The sequence below is a fragment of the Zootermopsis nevadensis genome, unplaced genomic scaffold, assembly GCF_977971745.1.
Source record: "Zootermopsis nevadensis isolate Lab colony 2312 unplaced genomic scaffold, Znev_1.0 Znev_ptg000024l, whole genome shotgun sequence".
NCBI lineage: Eukaryota > Metazoa > Arthropoda > Insecta > Blattodea > Termopsidae > Zootermopsis > Zootermopsis nevadensis.
In genome coordinates, this window is record NW_028259156.1 from 6905702 (window position 1) to 6932033 (window position 26332).

Below are 26332 nucleotides of genomic sequence, written 5' to 3' on the forward strand. Positions count from 1 at the left end.
AGTGGTTCCTATTTACAAAGGAGGTGATCGATCAGTGGTCACAAATCTCAGACCGGTCAGTTTAACATCGGTGGTCTGCAAACAAATGGAACATGTTATAGCATCGTACCAGAGGAAAATCTGGGAGGAAAAGGATTGGTTATTCGACGGTCAACATGGGTTCAGGCCGGGATATTCATGTGAAAGTCAAGTAATCACGGTTTGTCAGGACATTGCAGACACACTGGATAACGGAGGAAGGTTAGACGCGATTATAATCGATTTTTCGAAGGCCTTCGATTTAGTTCCTCACGATCGGCTGCTTACGAAAATTGCGTTCTCGGGCGTGGACTCGAGGATAGTCGTATGGGTAAGGGAATCCCTTTTGGGCCGAACGCAGAGAGTTAGAGTAGGAGGGCAATTATCAGAGGAAGTCATAGTAACGTCAGGTGAACCGCAAGGGAGTGTATTGGGTCCGCTTCTGTTACTCGCGTACGTAAATGATATTTGGAGGAACATTGAATCGACTATTAGACTTTTTGCAGATGACTGTATAATATATAGGAAAATTATAAATAGTAAAGATATAGAAAAGATGCAGATGGATCTAAACAGTCTGGGGGAGTGGGCGGTTGAAAATGCTATGAAGATTAACCCAAGTAATAGTAAGACAGTTAGTTTCACGAGAAGTCTGGTGTAGGAACCACTAAACTATTTGTTACGGGACCAAATAATTCCGGAAGTGAACAGTTGTAAATACTTGGGAATACTCTTAAGCAGCGATTTAAGCTGGGCTGATCAAGTAAATTATGTGTGTTGTTCTGTTGTGTCTTATTGTAGGGCCACTGCCACCCATTTGCAGTTAATAATAAATAATAATAATACATCACAAGAATATGCACACCCTTCACATGCATTGGATTATCCTATTAACGAATAGATTTAATGTCACTGAAATACAGTGTAGTCAATGAGATTATGCAGGTAAAAAATCATTTATTATATACATCACATAAATGTGGCTGCTATCTACCATGTATAAGCAGATGTTTCTTCAAAGAATCCTTACGAATGAATGATTTGTTACAATCATCACAAGAAAATGGCTTTTCTCCACTGTGCGTATGCTGATGTGCCTTCAGATTACTCTGTTGAATGAATGATTTGTTACATACATCACAGGAAAATGGCGTTTCTCCACTGTGTGTACGCTAATGTGCCTTCAGATTACTCTGTTGAATGAATGATTTGTTACATACATCACAGGAAAATGGCGTTTCTCCACTGTGTGTACGCTGATGTGCCTTCAGATTACTCTGTTGAATGAATGATTTGTTACATTCATCACAGGAAAATGGCCTTTCTCCACTGTGTGTACGCTGATGTATCTTCAGACTACTCTGCCGAGTGAATGATTTGTTACATTCATCACAGGAAAATGGCTTTTCTCCACTGTGTGTACGCTGATGTATCTTCAGACTACTCTGCCGAGTGAATGATTTGTTACATTCATCACAGGAAAATGGCCTTTCTCCACTGTGTGTACGCTGATGTATCTTCAGACTACTCTGCCGAGTGAATGATTTGTTACATTCATCACATGAAAATGGCCTTTCTCCACTGTGTGTACGCTGATGTATCTTCAGACTACTCTGCCGAGTGAATGATTTGTTACATTCATCACAGGAAAATGGCCTTTTTCCACTGTGCATACGCTGATGTATCTTCAGACTACTCTGCCGAGTGAATGATTTGTTACATTCATCACAGGAAAATGGCCTTTCTCCACTGTGTGTACGCTGATGTCTCTTCAGATTACTCTGTCGATTGAATGATTTATTACATACATCACAGGAAAATGGCCTTTCTCCACTGTGCGTACGCTGATGTGTCTTCAGATTACTCTGCTGAGTGAATGATTTGTTACATACATCACAGGAATACAGATGCTCGCCATCATGTAACAAGTTCTGTTCATTCGGAGGACTCTAGCAAACAAATTGAAAAAAATATTAGGACAAATATTATTAGGAAGAAGAATGATACTGAAAACAAGATATAAGTAAGCTCAATAAATATTTCATTAAGAAAGTTATGTTCTTTACAGAACAAATTTATTTTCTCAGTGGGATAGCATTATATTTCCTATTTCATTTAGTTCCTGGCTACCTGTGACAAATACGTTAATTCACTTGCCAAGACTGTAAATTTCTACATAACAAACAAACTGTTGACTGACAGCATGCAGCAATGCAAAAGAGTTACATATTCACATTCCATAACAGGATGTGCAATTTCAAGTTTGCTTCACCCAACCAGATTCACTGTTAGAAAACCCGAATCAAATTGCTTAGTCTGATGGGGAGAGAAAAAAGAGAAATTAACCAATCTATTTGTTGGTATCTAAAGCACCGAAGAGCAAGGATACACAGATGTCCTCATAATAGTGACATAATTTTATCTTCTGATAAAAATCTTTCAAACAATATAGTTAACCATTAACTGGGTTTATTCTATGGTACAGATAATAGTGAAAGGAGAATCTGAAATAAATAAACCTCAAGTTCACTCACACCCAACTAAATCAACAATGATTTTCTATTACTACTTGCATCATCTACTTATTAACCTGTTCTAATCCTTGCATCTCTTTATCCTGAGAACAGAATCTCTTATACACTGAACAGGTCCGCTTGGCAAACAAAAACAAATGCAACCATTCTGACACATTCACAGCAATTTGGCCTTTCTGAATGATGCCAGTGCCATCAGTGGTGTTTGGGGCAAGAGACCTTAGCTTGAGTAGGGTGCCTGGCCTCTGTTTGGACGGCTGATAATGTCAATATGAAGAATGACAACTTAGAATTGCTCATTGTCGTTCCATAGCTAGCTGATGATTGTCCGCCACTACAACAAAGTCACTTTCACAAGCAAAACCACATGTAGGCAACAATGTAAAGTACCAAATGTTGCCAATATGACACTGAAAAAAACTGAAGTGTCTCCTCAAATAGAAAAATTCCCTAACATAAAACATCTAGAAAATCCTATTAGCTGTTTGTTCTCAAGTTCTTACATATGGACAGAGGAATAGGTATAGCAAAGGTAATAAGTGCATTTCTGTAGCCTTCAGTTTCAAATGTGCTTAAAAATAAATCAGGGAATAGTCTATATTATGCAGGTCCCTAGTAACTACATCACAGAATGTCTTCTGGCTGTGAATTAAAGAGAAGACCTCATGATGTAGGGGTAACTATTTCATTCTAAATACATCCATGGAATTATTTGGGATCATCACTGAAGAATTTTATGTACTCAGTCAGCACTGATCAGACATTCCGCACCTTTCTAGTACTGGAGAAAAATCAGGAGTACAATGGAAGACATATCAGCTATTTATAGCCTTCAGGAAATCCTATGATTGAGTTAGGAGGGAAGCATTATGCAAGTATAAGGTTCAGTTCATCATATACCTCCCCAGCAATAAATTACCTATCACACCATAATATCCAGTAGCTTATGAATATTACAATACAATGTAATATTTTGTATTAATATAATATTGCTGTAGCAGGTAACTTCTCTTTTAAAAGAGACAAAAATATCAAAATATATGTTTAACTCATTTTTGTACATTTTTTCAAGTATTTATGAAGGCAGCTTTCTAAATAAATATAATAATATAGGCAAAATAAAGAATGATTGGATTTCGCAAGGATTAAAAATATCTTGCAAATGTAAGAGGAGTCATATCTACAGCAGGAACAGTTAACACCACAAAAGAGCAACATTCTATATTAAGTACCGTAAAATCCTGAATGATCTTATAAAATAGGCTAAAAAACAGTTTTACAGTAGACTAATAACAAAATCTGGCAATAAAATAAAAGAACATGTTACATAATAAAAAGGGAAAGAGGAAAGATACATTTAACTGAACTGTTAACTACTTCTTTGGCAGTATGTGAGGTTAGGTTATGTACAATAGGTTATGTCATCACATACACACTAACACCATATTGCTCCCAGTAAAATCTGGCTTCAGGAAAGGTGCGTTGACTAAAGACGCAGACTTCAAACTAACGGACAACCAAAAAATGGTGGTTAGAGGAATTTACTGTGATTTAGCAAAAGCTTCTGACTATGTAAGTCATTAAATTTTGTTGACTCAATTACATTTTCATGGCATTCGAGGAATAGCTGCAAAATGGCTCATATCCTATTTAAGAGAGAGAACACAAAAGGTTTGTGCAAAATCACACAAAAAACTATCATTTTTTTAAAATTGGGAACACTTTTTAAACTTGAACAGAACCTCCAATTATATTGTAAGGTACCATACGAGTTTCTACAGTGACAAAACCTGAATACCTGTTTGTTCATCTTTTTCCAGAGAGGCAGTTTTATGGCCAAAAATGGATATATAAACAGCTCCACATTTATGGAGCAAGCAAGGGAAACATCATGATACCAACATGCACATGTACCTTGTAATAATCAGACGCACATGGCTGTAAACCAACATCAAGCGACAAATAACAAAGATCTGTACAACTTTAATAATTACTTCTGACATTGCAAATAAATATCTTGTATTTTCCTGGTGCTGAAGTTTTTTATCATGCAAGTGTTGCTCAAATGACTTTCACATTTCTCATAAGAACATGTAGATATGAATTTCATATACAGGCTTTGTAATGTATGGTTGAGTCAATGTACTGGGATATTAGCAGCACTTCTGACAATTGAAACATATTTTATGATGTACACAGAAATTTACCTGAATGTGAGAAGCAACAGCAAGACAGGCAAAGCAACGCATTCAGTGTGATTCAGCAAACCAGAACACAAGCAAATCCAAATTATCAGAGACCGATAGCCTGTGTTGACATACATGGAGGACTTTCCATAGTGACGGTCTGTATCTATATATATAAGTAAAACTACAGTGTCATGGTCTGTTAAAGGTACAAAGTCAGTAATTGATTACATATCAGATAATAAGAAAACAGGAATATTAATTAAAGATGTTCAAATGATTACTTGAGATTTGAGTTTCTCAAAGCACCTAGCAAGAAGATGGTCGTCTTCTACGTAATCTGACAGAAATTTACCGACGTTTGAGGTGCTTGCTGCCTCTGTCATCGGGGCAATGACTCAACACCCTGATGATGTTATATTATTCTAGTTTAGAATATAGCAGTGTGATAGTATGAATGACAGTTTTATTCTCACCAATATCACTATAAATGAGTAATGTATCACGTACTTGACAAAAATTCATATCCTTTATAAAAACAATAAATCTTAGCCTTTTTATTTTTTGCATTTCATCACAGGAACATTTAACTGTAATGAATATTATTTGATGTCCACAAACAAAATAATATGCTTTGAGATGTTATTATACAAAGAAAACAAGAAAACTTGTAATGACAATTATATATAACTCACTAGATGGCTTAAGGAAACTTAAGGTTCATCACCAAATTAACCAAAGCCCTCCACCAGTCCCTGTCCTGGGACAAAAAAATCCAGTCTCCCTCAACTCCTATCTCCCATAGTTCCCACCTGAGATTATTCTCCCATCTACGTCTACGTCTCCCCAGTGGTCTCATCCCCTCAGGATTCCCGAATAATACCCAGTGAACACACCATGCCCCATCCATGAATGCCATATGCTCCACCTATCTCATGCCTCTTGACTTAATACTCTGATAATACTGGGGGAGGAGTACAAATTTTTAAGCTCATTTTTATGCAATTTTCTTCATACCCCCATCGTCTCCTCCCCTAGGCCTAAATATCCTCCTCAACACCCTATTCTCAAACACCTGCAATCTATGCTCCTCCTCAGAATGGGAGACCATGTTTTGCACCCATACAAAACAAATACATATAAAAATCACCTGCCAGTGACATGGTAACAAGTTTAATTAAAAATCGCTTATATCGGAAGATTCAGGAGGATCTGAGGGACGCACATCTGTTCAGCATTCAGTAATAACCCTAATTATGAATCATGTGAAGGAAGAACTTTCAGACAGTAATCCAGAGATTCAGCTTATCTTTTCCTTTAAATAATGAGTTACGCGCACTTAGAACTAAGTGTGTCGTTTACTGGAGAAGACCTCATTTAATCGAAACTGCCGATAAACTAAAATTGTCAGTAAATCACAATGAATTACCCAAAGACAGGAATACTGACAATGCATTTTACATTTGATGCTGTCTAACAATTGATGTAGCATTTCCCCCCCTAAATACCTACCATATAAATCAAGTGTGTCTTACATTGATGCAGTTTTAAAATCAAGACAATATAATATTCCAGAAATTTAACAATGTCCAACATAGTCATATAACAAATCAAATAATATTATAATTTCAGAGGGTCATCTATTATCCTGTTAAAGGTCCTTAATGAAAATGGCAGGTCTATGCCACTGTAGTGATACACGCTGCAACAAGGTTAAAGAAAGAAAGGGGGAAAAAAGACAGCAGCAGAAAACCTTCAAACATTCACAGATCCACAAAAATGTGCATAGAATTCAATGGGAATTAATAGCATCAAAACAAGGCTTACTGGAACGTGTCGACAAACTATCAAAGGCTTGTGTGGCTACATCTGTTCTTGTATTTCTCAATATTTAATACCACACGTATTAAAGTATATAACTCATAAAACAGAAGTGATATTCCACAAACAGCAGGCAACAAATACAATTCCCTTGCACTAGTTTGCAACAGACACTTCAAAATATATTCAGCAGAGCAGAATTGCTTCATGTGGACAGACAAATGGAGATGCAATGTGTCTAATGATGGTCACACAACTCACCTCATGCTCCGCCTTTATTACTGGAAATGGTATCATGACAGGATGCTCCTCCACTTTCACACCTCCGTCATCCTCAACTTTGATATTGGTGCCTTGATTGTCATCATTACAATTCTCGAGTTTCGTTTCACCATAAGAATCAGGTACAACTTTCTGTAAATTGATGGAGTCCTGTAAAATAACCATACTCATTATCAAGTGTAACTGTGCTCTCTCACTGCATGAAATGGAATAATTATGAATACAATTTTACTGAATCAAACTAATAGCAGCTGCGGAACATCTTTAAAGGAGCCTGACGATGGTGCATTTTATTTACTATTGCTGCTTTTCTTGACATGATCCATCACTTGATATTTTGAAACAAGATCACTACGATCTGGGAAATAGATTTGGTCTGGTCCCACACAAGGGACTCTTCTATGGGACAAATCAAAATAGGTATTTTCACCTTAAGACAAGAGCAGATCCAGCTCTCAAAATACAGCGGATCTGTTTTAGAATATCAAACTATGGACAAAGTCCAGAAAAACACCAACATGCAATCACAGTAGCTGTTTCATAAAGATTTTCTTTCTTATAACTATCAAAACCATTACTATGAAAAGGATTTTTCAAATACAAATATCACTTAAATAGTATTGTCTCCATGTAATATGAAATCAAAGACATCTGCATCAGTTTACTTGGCATGTTCATGCCAAAGCAGTGACAATGGCTCAGCTCATTGTCGCTTGGTTTTTGTAATGAGACAGTAAAGCACATATTAAGTGGTCACAAAAATTTTTGTTACAGGCGTTTATTCCATAGTTACATGTAAACACTATGAATGAAGTGCACACAATAAAGAAATTACATTTTGTATGTTCTGGACAGAAATACCGAGCAACATTAACGCTCCTCCCTCCCAGCCAACTTTATATATGAAGTCAAGTTCACCTCTTAAATATTTTATTCAATCAAAGCTGTGCCAAAACGACAGAGCAAAGGAGAATATTTGGGTCTAAAGAAACAAAGTCAAAAACAAAGCACAAAATGTTATGATACAATTTGCTTCTTCATTAAAAGTCTCCATGGCTGCAAATTTATCTCCTGCTAAAAGTTTAATATTACATAATCAATGTTATCTTCCCATAGGGAAAGAATTCATGATGCTTAACAGAAATGACAACACTGTTCTAAAATATCAGTACAATTTCTATCAAGACACAAAATAAATAAATGACAATCTTAAAACATTCATAGTTCCTGTGAATTGTATAGCAGGCAGTATTCTGAATACAAAGCCCACAAATTATACAAGATTTATGGGCCATATTTGTCTAAAATATTTCTCAGTTTGGTCAATGTTTAATTTCACATGTTTTAAAACTGATGCAACAGAAAGTTTAAAATGGTATTTCATAAACACTGAGCCACAAAATTCAGCCCTCTGGCACCATTTTCCAAAGGACACTTCAAAATCCATTCACCTGACTGAAATTGCTTCATGTGGAGATGGAGGAGAGACACACAATGGGTTCATAAAAATGTGAAACTCACCTCATGTTCAGAATTTATTATTGGAAGTTTTGTTATAGGATCCTCCTCTTCTTGTGTATCAGCAAATTTCTCAACTTTTATATTCATCATCTGCAAAGAAGACGTTACACATGTCTCATTCTATGAACCAGGTACAACTTTCAGTACAATGAGGTTATGCAAAACCCCCATACCTGATGATGACAATGACCACGTTTTGTCCACTTACAATTTCCATGTAAAATATAATCATAACACAATAAGACATGCTTGCAAAATAAATGGCTAGCGCAAGGATCGATAACCTTTCTTGGGTGATAGGTAACTTGGAGGAGCTGATAATTATAGCGAGCATCATAAAAGAGTGTCTATATATATCTGGACTGAAAGAATTAGATTACAACTGTGGTAATGCATGTGCTGTACGAACAGCCTCAAGAACAACTGAACAAATTAAATGTAAAATGGAATGTTTAATTTCTTTACTGAACTAAGTCTGCTGAACAGACTAGTTCTCAGGCAGTCAAGAAATTAGCCGCATATACGGAACCCAAAGGTTTACAGAGTGAATTCAAAGAGCCTGCCACTGGTTGCTATCCTTAGCCACAAGGATCCAGCCCTTGTGATTATATTCTACTTCTTTAAGAACTATTTTAATATTATTCTCCAATCTATGTCTTCATCCACCAAGGGGTCTTATCTATTCTGGTTTTCAAACTGAATTCTTGTATTCATTTCTAATGTTTACATTCCCCACACATCCTCCTTGATTTGATAATCATGATAATTAATATTTGATGTAGACAAATGATTAAGAAGCTCCACATTAAGTGTCTTCTCCAGGCCCCATTATTTCCCTCATTGTTCTAAATATTGTGCTCTGTACCCAACTGTCAAAAAGCATCAACGAATGTTCTTCCCTTAACCCTTCACGGCTGAAGTCGTTTAAATATCATTAAATAATTCAGTCAATACCTGCCTCAGAGGAAACACCACACATTCGCATTACAAGATCAATTAACTAACACATACTGGAAGCCATCTCTAGTAAGTATGACTGTACATCAAACATGTCGTCATTCTACAGAGCACAAAACAGCGACAATTGCCTGTTCAATCAAGTTAACAAAAATACCCATCATAAAATTAAGAATGAAAGTAAGAAATTAAATTCCACTTGGCTAATAACCAAAAAAAATTTATCATAATACAAATATTATATGGAATAAATTTAACAACAGTAAACACATAACATCAACATAAAAACAACGAAATAGCACAAATAAACAAACAAAGGACATAAAGAGAAATGGTTGTATACACAAGGAAACGAACCTGGCATATAACAAAATTAAAAAAAATACTGATAAAAATAGCTTTCCAAACCACTGATACCTTTAAAAAACACCAAATACCTAAATCACAAAAAAATTGAAGATGGAGGTGCAAATAAACTAAACTGTAGAGACTGCACACTAATTATATAGCACAAAGAGATCACACACTTCAAGAGAGATTTAAAGAACATGTATGTTCAAAATCAAGCAATAGAGATCATCAGGTAATGCACACCATATTCCAAATACAGGAGAATCCTATGGCCCCACAGAGGATTCTTGGAAATAATAAAAACACACAGTAAAGAAAGGCGTTTAATCTATTAGAGAAACAGCATATATACTGTACCCAAAACCAAACCAACAGCTGAACGATATCCATACAGTCATAACCTGATGTTTGACGCACTATACAAGCAATATTACCAACAGCACACATCCTCCCCCTTAATGAGTGGAGTTTGAAAAGTAATGCGACTACTCACATTACTCACCATCTGAGGATTCCTGAGGCTTTGGCACTTTCTCTGCCAAAGTTTACAGCCTTCACGTGCTATACATTTTTTGCAGCTCCTCACCAACTTCTCAAACATGTGCAGCAGCCCATTTCCAGACATCTTGCATAGGACAGCAGCAGTAGCTTGTTTAACTTCAGTGTCATGTTCAAGCGCTGGAAATGCTCAAAAATCAAATGGAGCAAGGTCTGACTGTAGGGTGGGTGTCCTACTTGTGGTCCATCGATGTCTGATACTGCCTCCATCACCACATGCAGGGCTGTGGAGTCAGCATAAAAACCTTCGGCTCTGGCTCCTTCATAAAAGCTCAATATGTATTAATAGTGGCAAACCTACTAAAATGGTAAAGGGTACCACAAGAGATTTCATCACCACCACGTGGATCATCAGGCTACTTTTTAGAATTATAACCTATATTTAAATACATGACTAATGGTTATTGCAGAAATCGGTTGCATTCTTAAGGTGCCAGAGCCAACGTTACAAAGCATTATTCCCACACCATGTGCCTCAATGGGTCGTTCAATCTCACTAAGCGTGAGGCTGCTGGCGGCTCACACGGTAGCGAAAGTGTTCTTATGAGTTTATAAGGAGGTAGGAGTCGACACATTTTTACTGACTCCGCAGCCCTGGCCACATGTGCAATATGTGGTCGTGCATTGTCTTGAAGCAGACACCACCTTTTCGTCAAGAACTCTGATCCCTCCTTTCTGAATTGCATTCCCCATTTGAATTTAAAGTGTATTTGCATAGTAAACACCATTCAGTTAGCTTCTGAGGTAGCCAGTGCTGAAGAATAATGCCTTTTGGGTCAAAATACAATATCAGCATCACTTTTCCAGATGATAGTGCTTGGTCTCATGCATCGAGCGCCATCAACCACCCTTTTGTTTCCATTTTTAAAATGTTTCAACACCTGAAACATTGTAGCTCGGCTCATTGCTTCTGTTCCATACACATTCTGTAACACCTTTAACGTCTCTTCGCCGCTTTTTCTGAGCTTCACACAAAATTCTATTGAACATCTCTGCCTTAAAACATGAAATGTCATTCTGCTCCACCATTGTAAAACATGTTTCTTGTACAAGAGCTATTACAAACACACACGCCTTGGAAAATGATATCTGTATTAACAGCTAAACACACTTGAGGAAACAAAACAGAACATGTGCCATCTCAATCAAGGCCACTAAAGATGAGCAGTGTTGCCAATCTCATTACTCTTCAAACTCCCCTTGTACATAGATCATATAGCATGACATTATACCATGATACACAGTGCAGTAAACTCCTCCACAACAGACGACATATGAAAGCCACAAGACCAACTGTAAGTGTTAATGCACATCAGTCTTAAATATATACAAAACTATATGAAATGTTATTTATTACACATATTATTGCTGATCTTATTTACTCCACAGACATCTAATATCACAGAAGATTGTATCAACAGAACACACAGCAAGAAGCAAGATACCAAAATGCAGTAAACATATCGACATAGGAGGAACTGCGCCAACCCAACATCATACGAGCATCCAGCCTTAACACGAAAACACGACAAAGCCACGGACGTTTGGAGATCAGTGGACAGTAACAGTAACAAAAATGTAATATGAATATGGAATTGGAAATATATTTTTCACTTATACTAACTGTTGCATGTAACCTTCTTAACTATTTTAACAGGTGACTGTGGTGTTGTAGTAATTCAGTGTATATAGGGACATATATTATAACCCAATAACACAATTTATGGTAAATAGGGCATTTCAGCATACATATTAACATTTAAATATTGCACTGCACACGCTGAAGTATATCATGAAAAACAAAATACCACTTTAATGACATTACAGTGTACATTACCAAATAGTTTGTGAGAACAGACACGTTTACTTTAGATTATGCTCTTAAAGTAACGAAAGATAGAATAAAAATGGGCAGGGTTGTAATTTATAACAAAATCTTCACACCAAAATACAAGATTCTGTCAAAGCAGATTTATCGTAAGTCTCGTAAGTGGAAAAATAAAATGAAAATAAATCTGAAAAAAAAAAAAAAACACAAAGCAAATTAAATGAATAATGGAAACAAATACTTACTCCTAAAAATTTCCAGATAAGCACACACATGCATAAGTGTGTTCGCACATACACACACGCTTTCAAACAAGATACAAATATGAACAAATGCATTATATTTAATTTGTAACATCCTTGACTGTTTAGTATTTATTTACAATTACTGGGTCACAGATTTTCTACAGGCCAGAAAAAGGTGTCTATGTTATTTTGTATTACAAATTAAGATAACGAATATATATATGTACACTACCCAATTCAGACTGCAATTTGCTATTATTCTTACAGCCCTCGAGCACTACAGGAGAAAATCAGAGTTAGGGTAAAAGGTACTGTAATGTTCTTCTTTATAACTGTTTCACAGATAATAACAACTCATACACTAAAAAAGAAACACTCAGGCAATTGTATAAATGAACAGGGAAAAAAAAGCTCATCTGAAAGGTAGGCTTACCTCAGTTTCATCTTTTTGTATTGAAGTTCCTGATTGTACATGAACCTCATCAGATACCACGCCAACGGAAACTTTTTCACTTTGAACATCAACATCATTTTCCATTTTGATTATACCCATTTTCTGCTGTAAAATTAAAATTAAATCATGAAATTTTGGCAGATATCTCAAAAATCGAGGGAAAGAGTTGTACTCTGAATAATGCATATGAGCAATATTGTAGTATTATGACGATGTTCATGCATGCCTGTCATTACAGCTAAACAAAAAAATATACGTAATTTAAATTCACACAGTGTGTGGAATGTTCAGAATTCAATACAGATTTCAATCATAGTATATGTTGAAGGATATAAAACTATGTAAGGTATGCACACATTTCTGTACTCACCACATGGAAAGGCAGAGTTATTTCTTGAAAAAATACATTATACATTCACAGGAAAAAAATTTGAACAAGTTGTTCAGTTTGTATGACCTGGAAAGTGGGTGTTGATTCTATATTATATCTGGGTCCCGTGTTTTAAATTCCCTTCCAGCCTGTGTTTATCCTGCTTCCAAGAAAATAATTGCTTTACATATTAGTTTGGGCAGTTTCCCCACTTCCATATGTATATTACTATTGTATTCATTTTTAAGTAAATCAATTTCCTTTGACCGTTGCCTAATGATTACAAAAATTGTATAATTCAATCTTGAACCACACTAAAATCTGTACTGGCAGCTTAACTCATGGGCATACTGCGTAATGTATCATGGCTTAAATTGTTATCCATACCTCCTTATAAATACAAATTAATTGTATCTTCTTAAAGTTATGTGGTCTTATTCTTACAAGTGATCCCCCTTTTGTTTGTACTGTTGCTGATAGTAGCTGAGTGGGAAGAAATGGTAAAATTGGTCGTGTTGGGGGTGTCCAATAGCAACCCCATGTGCATTACACTTCATATAACCTACTTTATAAACTGTTAATAACACGCTAATCATTTTAAAATTGGTGTGAGAATAATTTCAGAACAAATATTTTATCATAATATGAAGTTCAACTGAAATTAAGTTGAAGACAATGGTAATAAAGAATAGAAAATATACTAGACCAAATAAAAGAGCTGATTTTGAATTTTAAAAATTATGCACTACACAGAACACTTCAAGCTGCTCCTGCATCATTACTCTAGATGAATAATCATTCAAAGATGATCTACTCCAGAATTACAGAATTCAAGAAGTTTCAAATTTTCATATATAATACCTATTTCTGTCAATACACTCTTTGATTTTATATGTTATACATAAGTATTAATAATGTATCAGATTGTATTTTTGCATTATACGAGGTGCGATCGGAAAGTTTCCAGACTGTATAAAAACCCGTACACTTATCTCAGGTATTAAATTCATCCATCACCCTCGAAGTAGTTCCCCTGGGAGTGAACACAACGATCCCAGCGCCGCTGTCAAGCCTGGAAGCATCCCTGAAAATCTTTCTTTGTCAGCCTATCAAGCACCATCTGCGATTCTGCCTGAATCTCTTGCCAAAGACTCGCCAAAACGGCTACGGAAACCTATGAAATGCTAAAGCAAGCATTTGGGGAGTCCGCAATGGGTCGTGCACAAACTTTTGTGTGGCATTCACGTTTTAAAAATGGCCGAACCTCTGTCGATGATGACGAGCGTTCTGGACGACCATCTTCGAGCACAACGCCCGAAAATGTTACGAAGATCGACGTCGTACCATCAACGACTTGTGCGACATTGTTTTGATAGGCTATGGGACGTGTCAGCTGATTCTAAAGGACGGAAGCGGCCGTCAAAATGGCGCAACCACAACTGGCTGCTGCATCATGACAACGCGCCACCGCACACCGCCCTCAAAGTTCGGCAGTTTTTGGCCTCAAACCATGGCCGTCATCCCGCACCCTCCTTAGCTCCGTGTGACTTCTTCCTCTTCCCAAAGATGAAAATTCAGCTAAAGGGAAGGATATTTGAGACGATAGAAGAGATTCAGGCAGAATCGCAGATGGTGCTTGACAGGCTGACAGAGAACGATTTCCAGGGATGCTTCCAGGCTTAACAGCGGCGCTGGGATCGTTGTGTTCACTCCCAGGGGAACTACTTCGAGGGTGATGGATGCATTTAATACCTGAGATAAGTGTACGGGTTTTTATACGCGCAGTCTTGAAACTTTGCGATCGCACCTCGTATTGTGGTTATACCTGAACATTTGCTCATTTCTGCTTTAACACAACAGTTGTTAACAAATAAAATAATGTGATATATTTGAAATTAAGGGCACACTTAACGAATTTCACCCAGGTATCCTCCTGATTTACATATCTCAAGAACCAAAAAATATTGTGCAAATACTACAAAGAATAAATAGAAAAATTGAATTTTATGAAACTGAGATTAAATTTAATGCACATACGCATTCCCAATATTCAGTCAAAATTACTTATGTTCTTCCCTTTGGGTGAGAAACCAGGTTTCACACCCACACAAAATATTAAGAATAGACATTGTTGTTACAAATCCCAATATTTGCTGATATACCGCACTGATATTTTGGTATCATTGAACATGTAAGAGGTTAGAGTATTCTGATCAATTAGGCGGGACATTAAGCAAGCATTAATAAGCAAGCTGCGTACACTAGTGACCAGTGTGTGATTTGTATGAAACAGTTTGTTTTATCAAACTAGAAGTGCTGTATGATGCAGCGCGATTTTAGAGTGAGACTGCAGAGAAGGTCCAAAAAGATCAACAATTTAAATGTGTGTGAAAAAGATTGAACAAACAAGTTCTGGGTTGGCAGAAAGATGTTTGTGAGGATACCAGAAAACACTGCATGTATACAGACAGCACTTATGAGTAGCCAAGGAAAATCTGTAAAATGGCTACCACAAGAGCTTGGTTAAAAGGCTTAAAAATCAACCATTTTAACCATGATAAGAAGACTTAAAAATGTTTGCTTATAAAATTCAGATCCAACAAGCAGTGTCGGATGTTGATGAAGTTCGCTAAGTCATCTTTTGTGATTCATCTCATTAATATTTAGAAGAGCAAACACTTATTCAACACATGTTGTTCTCTGAAGCTCAGTTTCACATAAATTGAAATATCAATAAATAGAATATGCATATCAGAGGCGCTGATGATCCCCATGCTTGGCGTCTGAAAGATGCAGTGTAGGACGCTATTTCATTACATGGAAACATTTTCGCAACAAGATAGGGCAAGACTACATATGGCAAATGTTATTTTAGACATATTGAATGAACATTCTCATGATATGGTCAACTCTGACAGATATCCTGGATGATTTGAACTTGGATAAACCTGTCCAAAGTACTCACCACAACTGAATCCATATTATTTTCTTCAGGATTCCAGAAGGGCGGGAAAAATTAGTTCTCAGACTGATATCACACCCACTGCGTTACCGGAATATTACATTAAGAATAAATCAGTTAATAATACAACAAATACATACATAAACAAAATCCTAGTATTTCTTCTCCATGGTTTTCCAAGTCACTACGTTACTCTACTTTCTGAAGAAATACAATGTAGTTCCTGTAACAGAAACACAATTTCCTCAGAGGCCGCCTCGGAAAGGATGAGACACATGCGTGACAAGAAGTCATACACTCTATGAGGTTGTAAACCAGGATGGCCAACTAGAAAAAAGCAATTCATTACACATGTTATCATTTGAGGACTACAGATGTTTCTTGTGTCATGGAACAAGCCTATATAGGCAATTGAATAAATTCCTGTAAAATTAGAAGGAAAAAATTTATAACAAAATTCGAGAAAAAGAAAGAAAAGTATTTCACTAGTGCCAAAAGCGATGAAAAAATGCTATTGCATTGCTTAAAACATAACAAAAATTATATTTGAAAAATATAATAACAATTTACAATACGGAAATGTCTCTAGAATATGATCTGCTTACACGAGAAAGTGAACAAATTCAATTTATTACGTACAAAATACATTGAATTATTTCTTCAGAATGGAAAGAGATGTTACTGTTCGCAGTAAAGTTACCCAAAAAAGGGGATCGCAAATAATGATGATCACAATGGACTGAAATATATTGTTCTAGTGAATGGTCGGTGAATTGAATGTGTGAAAAGTTACGAACAAGAAGAACGAAATATACATTAAATTATATACAACATACCCTTCCAGAGTTGTTAGGAATTTTGTCACACTCTTTGAAAACCTGCACGTCGCAAGCATGGGCAACTCTCGAAGGAGATAACTTGGTTTTTTAGCCTTCTGGGTCATCTTCATTAGCGAAGTTATGTTGAGCTCACTGAATTAATGAGTATAACCTCACTTCGATACTTGGTGCAGTCAAAATTAACGCGCCTCTCAAACCGATATTTGTCAACCCACTACTTGTACAAAAAGCTTTGGCCCAAATATTAAACTGCTTTTAAAAACACATTTCCCCGTTGAACTACTTTTAAAAACCTATTTTTCCAAGAAATGTCCATCGGCAACCAAGTCAGACGCAAACTACATCTGAATAGTATGTCATTTTTTTCGCTACATGAACGGGTTACGTGCTTGAACATTTATTTGTTGCTGTTGTATTTTGGTAATCGACAGTAACGGCCTCTTCATAGTGGGAACAAATGTGCACAGCTTGTAATTAGGAATGGTAAAAATCAAATAACTGGTGAATAATTCACAAATTATAAACTATTTTAGTGTCGAAAAAAACTGTTTTTTTAATTAACAAGGGAATCTTGAGAAAATATTAATATAATTTTTCGAATTAAGCATTGTCAAGAAATAACACAGTAAGTTAGCAAGTTATAAAATGTATTTATTATAGATTAATGAGACGGACTGCATGGGCCATTTATTACAGCCATAAATATTAGTATTTAATACATTTTTAGTTACTTTAGTTTTTAATTTAATAAGTATATACCGAAATAACTGTAATGAAGAAGGTTTTAGTTAGAAGATTCATGAAATCCCCAACAACGAGTTTCTCAAGTTTTGGTAACTTTTTTTTTAATTTCTTCAGTAGCGTCTAATCTTAGAATGATTATAAACCTATTCACCGTGTTAGTAACTACGAATACGTTTGAGAAAACATGGACTCTAGGTACACTTCTTCAGGTAAGAAAGAGTAACGATTTTGGCATGTTTCCTCTGCTATAATTTTCTGATTTTAAATTTGTAAATACTAACTTTGCTGTCTTATAAATAGCAATTATTGAAAAGGTTTAATATCTAGGCTCATCTTTTGGACATTTTGGGTTGTTCCACAAATTTGAGCAAATGCCTTCAGTACAAAAGTTGATCAGAATTAGTCCATTGGTTCTCAACTCTGGAAATGATAGCAGAAGTGAAATTTGTGGGCCATTTATCTCTACATCTCCTGCTATTAACATTCTTGCATCAATGAATGTCTACTTGGCAATTTATGTTCTACATATTGCATGAGAAACAATTATGATCCTGTAAAATATCCATTATATTTGACTATTTTTTACAAAAAATGTAATGTGCAGAAAACTTTGAAAAGTCCCTAATATCAAATTTAATGGAAATCCATTCATTTGTTCCAAGTTCTTTGTGAAAAGTCATGAGAAAGCATTTTTACAACTTTAGTGGTTGGTTGAAAAATCAAGACATGCTTGATCTGAAAATGCATGTCAATGTTTCTCTTTATAATTGATTTACATTAATTATTTTTCATGTCTCTCCTTACTAATATCTTTGTGAGCACATACATAAATTATCTTTTTACTTCAATATTCAAAATGGCCACCTTCCACCTCGATGCAACTTTACAACATGGAATTACCACTGTGTCTTGGAATCTGCACCATTCTGTGTGCTTATTACCATTTATTTTCTCAAAATCAGTGACCGTAATAAAACAACGTTTATCTGACTTGCCACTATGAAACACCAAGATCTAAAATCACAACACTAATAAATATTTCACTTACACTTACAGTATCATCATGTTACTATAGACTAATTATTCTGTGCTGACATTAAAGACACAAGTTATTTGAATACGCAAAATCAAATTAACACGCACCGTCACTGCATAATTTCTGCATTATAGTCATCTCATTTAAAAGACGCATCCAATGTTAGATAGACGTCTGTTTTAAGTGTTTTATTCACGGCACTCCCAGTATTGAAGTATACATACTCATAGCTGAGTAGATAACACACACAAAGCACGTTAACTTTGTTAATTGAAGTATCATTACGCAACTCTCTAGCACATAAATGGAACAGACCTAGTGACACAAACACAATCTGCTTTGAAAATAAACAATTCGGAGTTCTGCAACGTAAACAGGGATTATTTACTTCAAAAACATTAACCCTTGTAATGGCTGAGTTGTCTTCTTTGATTTACCACTGAATGTTCAAATATTATTTAGGCGACTTTAAGCTATAAAAGGTGAATATCTAATTGATTCTGATGTGGCTACAAAACACCTCCACGAGAAAAATGCAAATAAAAATATCAAAAAATTGTGAATATAAGAAAAAGAAAGTTCTTTACCATTCTTTTAAATATAAAAATGGTTGACCTCAACATGAACTGAAGAAGAGGTGAATTGTACCAAAATCACTCACAAACTGCAATTTTCATAAACACAATTGCAGGGACATAAGTTTACGTGTTTATTAACGGTGGAAGACAATTTGAAGTTTGTGGAAACTAGATAAAAATGTTATTCAATGTTTTTTAGAAAAACTATTGTCAAGAAGAACATTCATGGAGAAACTAAACACATTAAAATATGGGAGACACTACCAACCTATATAAAACCTTAAGAGTGAATGGATATAAGGAAAACAAAATGTACACTGGGAACTTTTGTTTTGCAAAATCATTTTTACCAATGGTTTACAGTTTGCAACAATCTGAGAAAAACTGATTTGCTGGCAATGCTTGATGTTTCAAAAAAGTTGAAATCTTTTGAATATCAAACTTATGACTTATGTGCTTCATGAAAAGAAAAGAAAAACATGAATCTTCCGCAAAACATGTCCAGTACACACTGGTCATTCTTTATTAAAGTCTCCAAAGAAATTATGAGCTTCTGGAGATTCAACTTACATTTAGTAGTTCAGAATATAATAAAGGAGTTTATTAAAATTAAGTAATATTGAAATGGGTGACATGACTTGCCTGCTGCCAGATCAAGAACTACCATTTAGAGGTCACGAATTATCTGAGTTGCCCCTTGACAGAAATAATTGTACAGAATCTTTCAAACTGCTAGAACATTATGAACCTCTGCTGAATGACCTTTTGCTAAGGCACATCTCTGGCCATTGAAAATCATTTGTTAAAAGCCCTCCATGAAGTGTTGCTAGTTGACATTTCAAGACAAATTCAGGAACCGCCTAATATTGGATGAAACTTCTGATTTTCATTTTCTCATGAGGTACATTCATGTTAGTAACAGGTCTTTCTGCTCAAACCTTTTCTCTCTGTGTTCGCAAATTCTTACATTTAGGTTCATACATTACAGACAGGTCTGGGTATAGATTTTATTCACAAAATAAGAGAAATTCAAAGTCACATGCAAAATGAACATGACACACTGTTCTTAATTTTCTAACAAAAACCAGGGAAATGAAGAAGGCAAAACCTGACATAAGAAATTCTGCAGAAGAGAAGTACAGAAAAGTTTTCTACAAAATTACTGATAACCAAAACATGAATTTTGCTGCTACTACATAAGTGAGAAATTTTACATACATAAGTTTAAGGCTGCCTTTCCTAAACAGCATACACAAAAACTGCCCATGTATTTTCTACATTCCCTTCTTCATTAAAACCTTGACACTAACAGTAGTCCGAGCTGCTGATATTGTTGAAAATAAGCCATAGCACTGAATGGGGCAAACCAAAAAATTAAGCAAACATCACACAAAATATCATTGCTGGGTAAAAACTCAGAGCACTGAGAAATAAACAGTCCATTCTTCTCTACCATTCCAGCGCATGGTGCATGACGGCACAATCCTTGTGTTTTGAGTCACTAAATTCAGTAACCGATACTAAGACGAGAACAAAAGTATGATCTGAGACTGTTGAAACCATAAGTACTGCAACTGTGTTTGTCGGCATTACTGTAAGTGGTTACACATGCGGTTGAAATTAACGGATAATGAAAAATATTAAGAACTGATGGTTTCAACGGAATAAAACTAATGAAAAGACACAGACATTTTTAAGATAATTGGAACTGAAACAAATAAGAGGCCTCTGACACAACCAAGATGTCCTTGGAAGGACATCAGACACAGTATGGAAGAGACTGGAATAATGTTTACATATTTCTCAATGTGAGATTACAGACTGCAGTGCACTTTTATGCAACACTACAAAGGTGAAATGATGTACAGAAATTAGAGGAACAGAGTTTAAGTACGTGAAATTTGAGGTTCTAACAGCATTTTGAAGATGTTGATGCCAGAAAATGCTGTGAGAACTTGTAGGGAGACAAAAGTTCCTATGAAGTGTTTACTCCCACCATTGTCAGGGCTGATGATGTAGGCAGTAGTTTCTCTTAAGTGTAAGCAGTTACATGGCTTAACAATCTAGAATACCAACATCGACACGGAGTTCCACTGTCAGGACACACATGAAATTGTAGAAATATTGGTTAATGGATGATGTAAGTATATCACCTGGTCTTTGAATGGTGCAGTATGAGGTTCACGTTTGGGTGTAGAAGCAAATGGGTCACTTGATTCTTGCACCATTCAATTCACATTCTGTTCATAAAAAGAAGAAAAACAAAATAACACCAGCAGTCAGTTCCATGCAACAGTTTGTTCAACAAACACATTCACACTTCTTATGGAGTGTTCTCACTACGATAACTCAACTCAAGTTTGAAGCAACTGTTCTTGAACTTGGCATTTCACATTCAACTGAAATATCCACCTCCTTCTGGTTGTGTCACAACCTGCTGTTAAGTCGTGCAACTAGAGTCTTTTCTGACTCACTGCTACTCACACCTGAGGCCATTTCACCTGCTTCAGTAGGAAAAGTCGACCTGGAATATAATTTAATGATGAACTCAGCAACCAAGAGTTGGTTCTGTGAGACTACCAGGAAGTTTCAAGTCCGGTGTGACCTGATTTGGTTCAGTTTCAATTGCTTCAGTGCGAACACTCCCCAGATACTAAACACCAATCACAACTGACTTTCAAGAAAGAAAATGGAAAACAAGAATCTAACAAAATATACGTGGCAACACAGCTGTTCCCTGGTCTTTTATGCACTCCCTCAGTTCACTGTAGTTTTTGACAACACTTTAATAAGACTTTGGGTAAACTGGTCAACTACTTCCTGGCTGCTTTCGAACTGCGAGCTCTCCCAGTGAGGGAGGGTTTGCAGAATTACATTTATCAGTGCACTGGTGTGACCCTCCACATGGCTGGTTAATATTCTGTTATGGGCACTGTAAAATGATTACTGCAACAGTTTTATAGGATTAAGGTAGAACACGAGTCAGGAAACCAGGAACTGGCCCATTATTACAGAATACCACTGTAGTCAACACAGAACTAGAACATCGGTACACCGCTCATGATCACAACACACACTGGGCCAGCGGAACAACAGTATACAAGCAAACACTAAACATATACGAGGCGCGTCCCAAAAGTAAGTTTCCCTGGGGCCGTTTACAGAAACAAAACACAATTTCATGGAAATATTTACTGCAACAGATACAGCAAGTGTCCAACTATTTTTCAACATATTCGCCACCGGAATTGAGACATTTGTCATACCGTGGGACCAACTTTTGAATACCTGTGTCGTAGAAGTCTGCCGCCTGGGATTGGAACCACTGTGTGACAACCATCTCCGCCTCTCTGTCATTCTCAAAACGCTGACGCTGACCGGACAGGAATTTCTTGAAGTGTAGGAAAAGATGGAAATCACTGGGAGCGAGGTCCGGGCTGTAGGGTGAATGATTAAACACCTCCCAGCTGAACTCCTGCAGGAGACTTGCTGTCCGTCGAGCCGTGTGCGGCCTAGCGTTATTACTGACCGCACTTCACAGGTGGCGGGAGCTGGAATAAGAACCTCCATTTTCAACGGCTGCAACGATGCTACTGTGAGAACGCGGGAAGTTCCGTTAGTGCATGCGCCATGCTACGTCATTGCTCTATCACGTACGCACAGTCGCTTCGCGCAATATAAGGTTTGCTAGCTGTGGGACGAGTGGGAATCTTACTTTTGGGACGCGCCTCGTATTTCCATGAAATTGTGTTTTGTTTCTGTAAACGGCCCCAGGGAAACGTACTTTGTGGACGAGCCTCGTATATGCATGTTCTTCAGCTTTCATGGCGACTGTGTACAATAAAATCCTTTCGGGCTATCAGCCGCGTCAACTGGTTACTCTATTCGTCTACTGGAGCGTTAAGACCTCAGGTTTACTGTGGTATTATTTGTGCATTTACCTAACACATTTCGGTCAAGGAAGTAAAAGTTACCATCTTCATGAGACTGAAGCCCCCGTACGTGACAAAAATCTTCAACGAGAAACGAAATCACTAGTACAGCCTGTCACTGAACGTGAGCAAACTCGGTCCGAGACACAGGGAGGAATTAATGAGAAGGTTTCATCGTCATGCGAATGCCGAACGCGTGTTCCATATGCAGAAGATGTAAAATGGAAGTTTATCGACGACGTTTATGTGCTGGAAACCATAACGGAATGAAACGAACGGTTAACGCTTTCAACCCTGAAGTTATTTTAAATTACATCTACAAAGTCAGTACCTACCTGAAATAAAACACTGAGTTTTCATTAGTACGACAGATTGCTTATTGGTGTTTAGGGAAATGACCGCTGTTAATTATGAAAGTCACGTGGGACGGAGTTACTGAACGTTAAATCAGTTCTAGAACCGGTTCTACTGCAGCCACTGAACAGAGACAAAGACGAAACGGCGAAGAGCCCAACGGGTCACAGACTTCATCGCCGTCCCATGGACTTCACGGTTTTACAGAACCATCTATGGGGATATGGAGCAGTCTACAGCGAAGGCGGCCCAACTGAAGCAACCAATTAACATTCGTGACATTCAAAACAGCCAGAAAGTTGGTTTAATGTGCGTTGCACAGTGTAATCAGGTGTTTGGTTCAAATGAAGTATTTTTGTAAAACTTGGTGTGAATAGTAGAGGCCACCTCGAGTTATAGGCCTAGACTTTAAAATCGTACAATCAAAGATGGCAACATGCTCGCGGGAGCAGCTGTATAATCGAAAAACTTTTGTTTCTGAAGTAGCACCGTATCAACTGCAACGCGTAATTAGGCCTGATTTTACGGACAGGTGGTGCTCCCTGTACAATAAACAAAATGATTCATCTGTTTCAAGGGAAACCTCCGAAGAAATGATTACATGAAGCAAATCAACGGGCTCAACTGGATTCCGATCTGATGGTGTCAAGGAACAGTTAGAACGCAGAGGGTGCAAATTTGCGGGGAACAGACACGCACATTCTGCAGAGCTAAATTTCGACGACATCAAATCTGATAAATCTATAAAGAAACACGAATTTTAACGAGTACAAATGGGCCACTAAATTGTACGCTCGCCAGAACGTCTAAAACACAGAAATACGTTTTCAGAACCTGAAATTATTTAGCGGTATTCATTTGTTCTAACCAGAATCGCGTTCCAGGTAATTTATATTTGATAACGCCTAAGAAACAAAGAGCCTTCCTTATAAAGGTTTTTGTGTGTCTCTTACTAAGGATTAACATAGACGGTATCGCCTTGTTCATGCGGCAACTTCTACTCCCCTGTACCGCGGAGAGTCTAGACGATCCTCATCAGGGGGAAATAGTCTATCGGTTTGCTTCTGGGTTGCGCATGCGTGTGAAGAGATAATGACGCCATGCGGGACAAGGTTAGGTTCTCTGGGGCACTGCTCTGTAAAAATTAACTTCCAGGAGCTAACAGAGGCCTGGAGAGGACCCCGTAGCTGACTCACGTAGCTTCAACCCATTACAGGAAACAGAACTCGCAACTCCTTCATAGTTAAAGAAAGTGCAATGGTACAATTATTTTGCTCCCAGTACCATGGTTCGCATCACTCGCCCACTCACTATTTGCAGCAGGAAATTCTTCCAAAAGTCGATTGTACACTCTGCTCGTCAAAGAATTGCCCACTTTCTTTGTGGAACTCGACGGTTCATCGCTGTGTTTACAAAAGCCCGCCGCCGCACTCTATCCTGAGCCAGCTGAATCCAGTTCGCTCCATCGATTCCTATCGCCCTAAAGCCCATCTTACCTCGGAAGTTCAACAACCGAATCTTCCCGCTGTTGTGGTATTACTTCCTGGTTCCAAATCGGGACCAGAAGCTTGTGTGTCTCTGAGTGCAGTGTGCTACCACCTGCATGGACCAGTTTCGCCGGAATTGAGTCGACGCCTGGAGGTTTATAACATTTTAATTTCCCAATTGCATTTTCAACTTCGCTAAGTCTCGGTTCCTGGACGAAGGGCTCTGCTGTATGCACTTCAGGCTCGTCAAATCGATCAGGTACGTGAACGATTAGTACCTTACTAAAGTAGGGGAAGGTCCATTATCGGACAGTGCTTACTTTTCCAAAACGTCGCTAGTTGGTCCTTAGTTGGAGTAAATCCGTTGAGCCGGTCAGCCGCTGACAGTGAATCTTTCAATTTGTACAAATTTTGAGCTACATTGTTTATTTTTGGAAGGCCGTATCAACTAATTCTGGTAAGTGAAATAATTACTCAATTATTTTACTTTTGTTGTATCAACTACAGACTGCATGTGTAGAATGATTTTGTTCCAGCAGGAGGCACTAGATATACGTGTCTGTCGTCTAATATCGAACAGGTGGTTTCTGGCAGTACCGGACAAACAATTCTCGAAAATATTATTTAAGAATAAATACAATTTAGTTTGCTTATGTTTTACCACTGATGATTATATTGTATTTACTATTGGAGAGATAACTGGTTTTGGTGTTCCTTTATTTTGTTTCAGGGATTAAAATTAGATTTGCTATTAGAATGAAGAACGGCGAGCCCAATGGGAAAAAAAGACAATGGACAGAAGATTAAATTAAATTTGCTATAGATAAGGTTAGGAATAAGGAGACGTCGGTAAGGGTAGCAGTAGATACTTTTTCAGTCCCCATAATTTCTCTTGGAGATAGACTAACAACATTGCAAGAAGGGAGAATGGTGAAAATGACACCCGACATTGGTTGGTTTCGGAGAAATTTCAATGATGAGTTGGAGGAAGAACTACTCAGGCAAATAGAAGACCTACAACAGCGTGCATCGTTTGGTCAGAAATTTTTGACTAAGGCTGGATAAATGTCTTTCTTGTGGTGGTTGGGCGCACGAAAACTGACCCGACACAATGGGAAATTTGTCATATTACAAATGTGATTCCTGCAAAAGACGTTAAGATTCTTAAGAACTGAAAGTTTCTATCAAAACTAAGAAAAACATTATAAGTAAAGCAGTGTCCGAAACTTGACGCCAATTTTTGTAATGTCGAAAACGTAAACAATTTTTTAAACA

The 26332-nt window shown here is 37.0% G+C and overlaps 2 protein-coding genes and 2 long non-coding RNA genes across 6 annotated transcripts; 2 read left to right on the top strand and 2 right to left on the bottom strand.

Annotated features, from left to right (window-relative positions):
* Positions 1-955: 955 nt before the first annotated feature.
* Positions 956-14043, bottom strand: LOC147872766 (uncharacterized). The gene is made up of 4 exons (XM_087355030.1): positions 12735-14043; positions 8363-8452; positions 6821-6991; positions 956-1967 (listed from the first exon to the last, which is right to left on the bottom strand). The coding sequence occupies exons 1-4, from the start codon at positions 12939-12941 to the stop codon at positions 1191-1193; spliced, it is 1245 nt and encodes a 414-aa protein (XP_087211156.1). The 5' UTR covers positions 12942-14043; the 3' UTR covers positions 956-1190.
* LOC147872767 (uncharacterized) lies at positions 3008-4578 on the top strand. Of its 2 annotated transcripts, none has more exons than XR_015536872.1 (2): positions 3008-3084; positions 4373-4578. It is a non-coding gene; the product is annotated as an uncharacterized LOC147872767 (long non-coding RNA). The 2 variants fall into 2 exon arrangements; XR_015536873.1 differs by lacking the exon at positions 3008-3084 and adding an exon at positions 3719-3780.
* Positions 11334-26332, top strand: LOC147872768 (uncharacterized). Of its 2 annotated transcripts, XR_015536862.1 has the most exons (3): positions 11334-11523; positions 11618-11806; positions 25788-26332. It is a non-coding gene; the product is annotated as an uncharacterized LOC147872768 (long non-coding RNA). The 2 variants fall into 2 exon arrangements; XR_015536861.1 differs by lacking the exon at positions 25788-26332 and having other exon boundaries at positions 11618-12284.
* Positions 20277-23094, bottom strand: LOC147872769 (histone-lysine N-methyltransferase SETMAR-like). The gene is made up of 3 exons (XM_087355413.1): positions 23069-23094; positions 22573-22817; positions 20277-21524 (listed from the first exon to the last, which is right to left on the bottom strand). The coding sequence occupies exons 1-3, from the start codon at positions 23092-23094 to the stop codon at positions 21493-21495; spliced, it is 303 nt and encodes a 100-aa protein (XP_087211539.1). The 3' UTR covers positions 20277-21492.

Bases quoted from the DNA above. Each gene is read 5' to 3' on its own strand.
- LOC147872766 (XM_087355030.1), bottom strand. From the start codon at position 12,941: ATGCATTATTCAGAGTACAACTCTTTCCCTCGATTTTTGAGATATCTG. The intron at 6,992-8,362 runs GTGAGTTTCACA...GTTATTTTACAG, and splicing joins TAATAAATTCTGAACATGAG to GACTCCATCAATTTACAGAA. The intron at 1,968-6,820 runs GTGAGTTGTGTG...TTTGTTTGCTAG, and splicing joins TAATAAAGGCGGAGCATGAG to AGTCCTCCGAATGAACAGAA.
- LOC147872769 (XM_087355413.1), bottom strand. From the start codon at position 23,094: ATGCATATACGAGGCTCGTCCACAAA. The intron at 22,818-23,068 runs GTACGTTTCCCT...CCACCTGTGAAG, and splicing joins ATACGAGGCTCGTCCACAAA to TGCGGTCAGTAATAACGCTA. The intron at 21,525-22,572 runs GTATTCAAAAGT...TTTTATGAACAG, and splicing joins GGCAGACTTCTACGACACAG to AATGTGAATTGAATGGTGCA.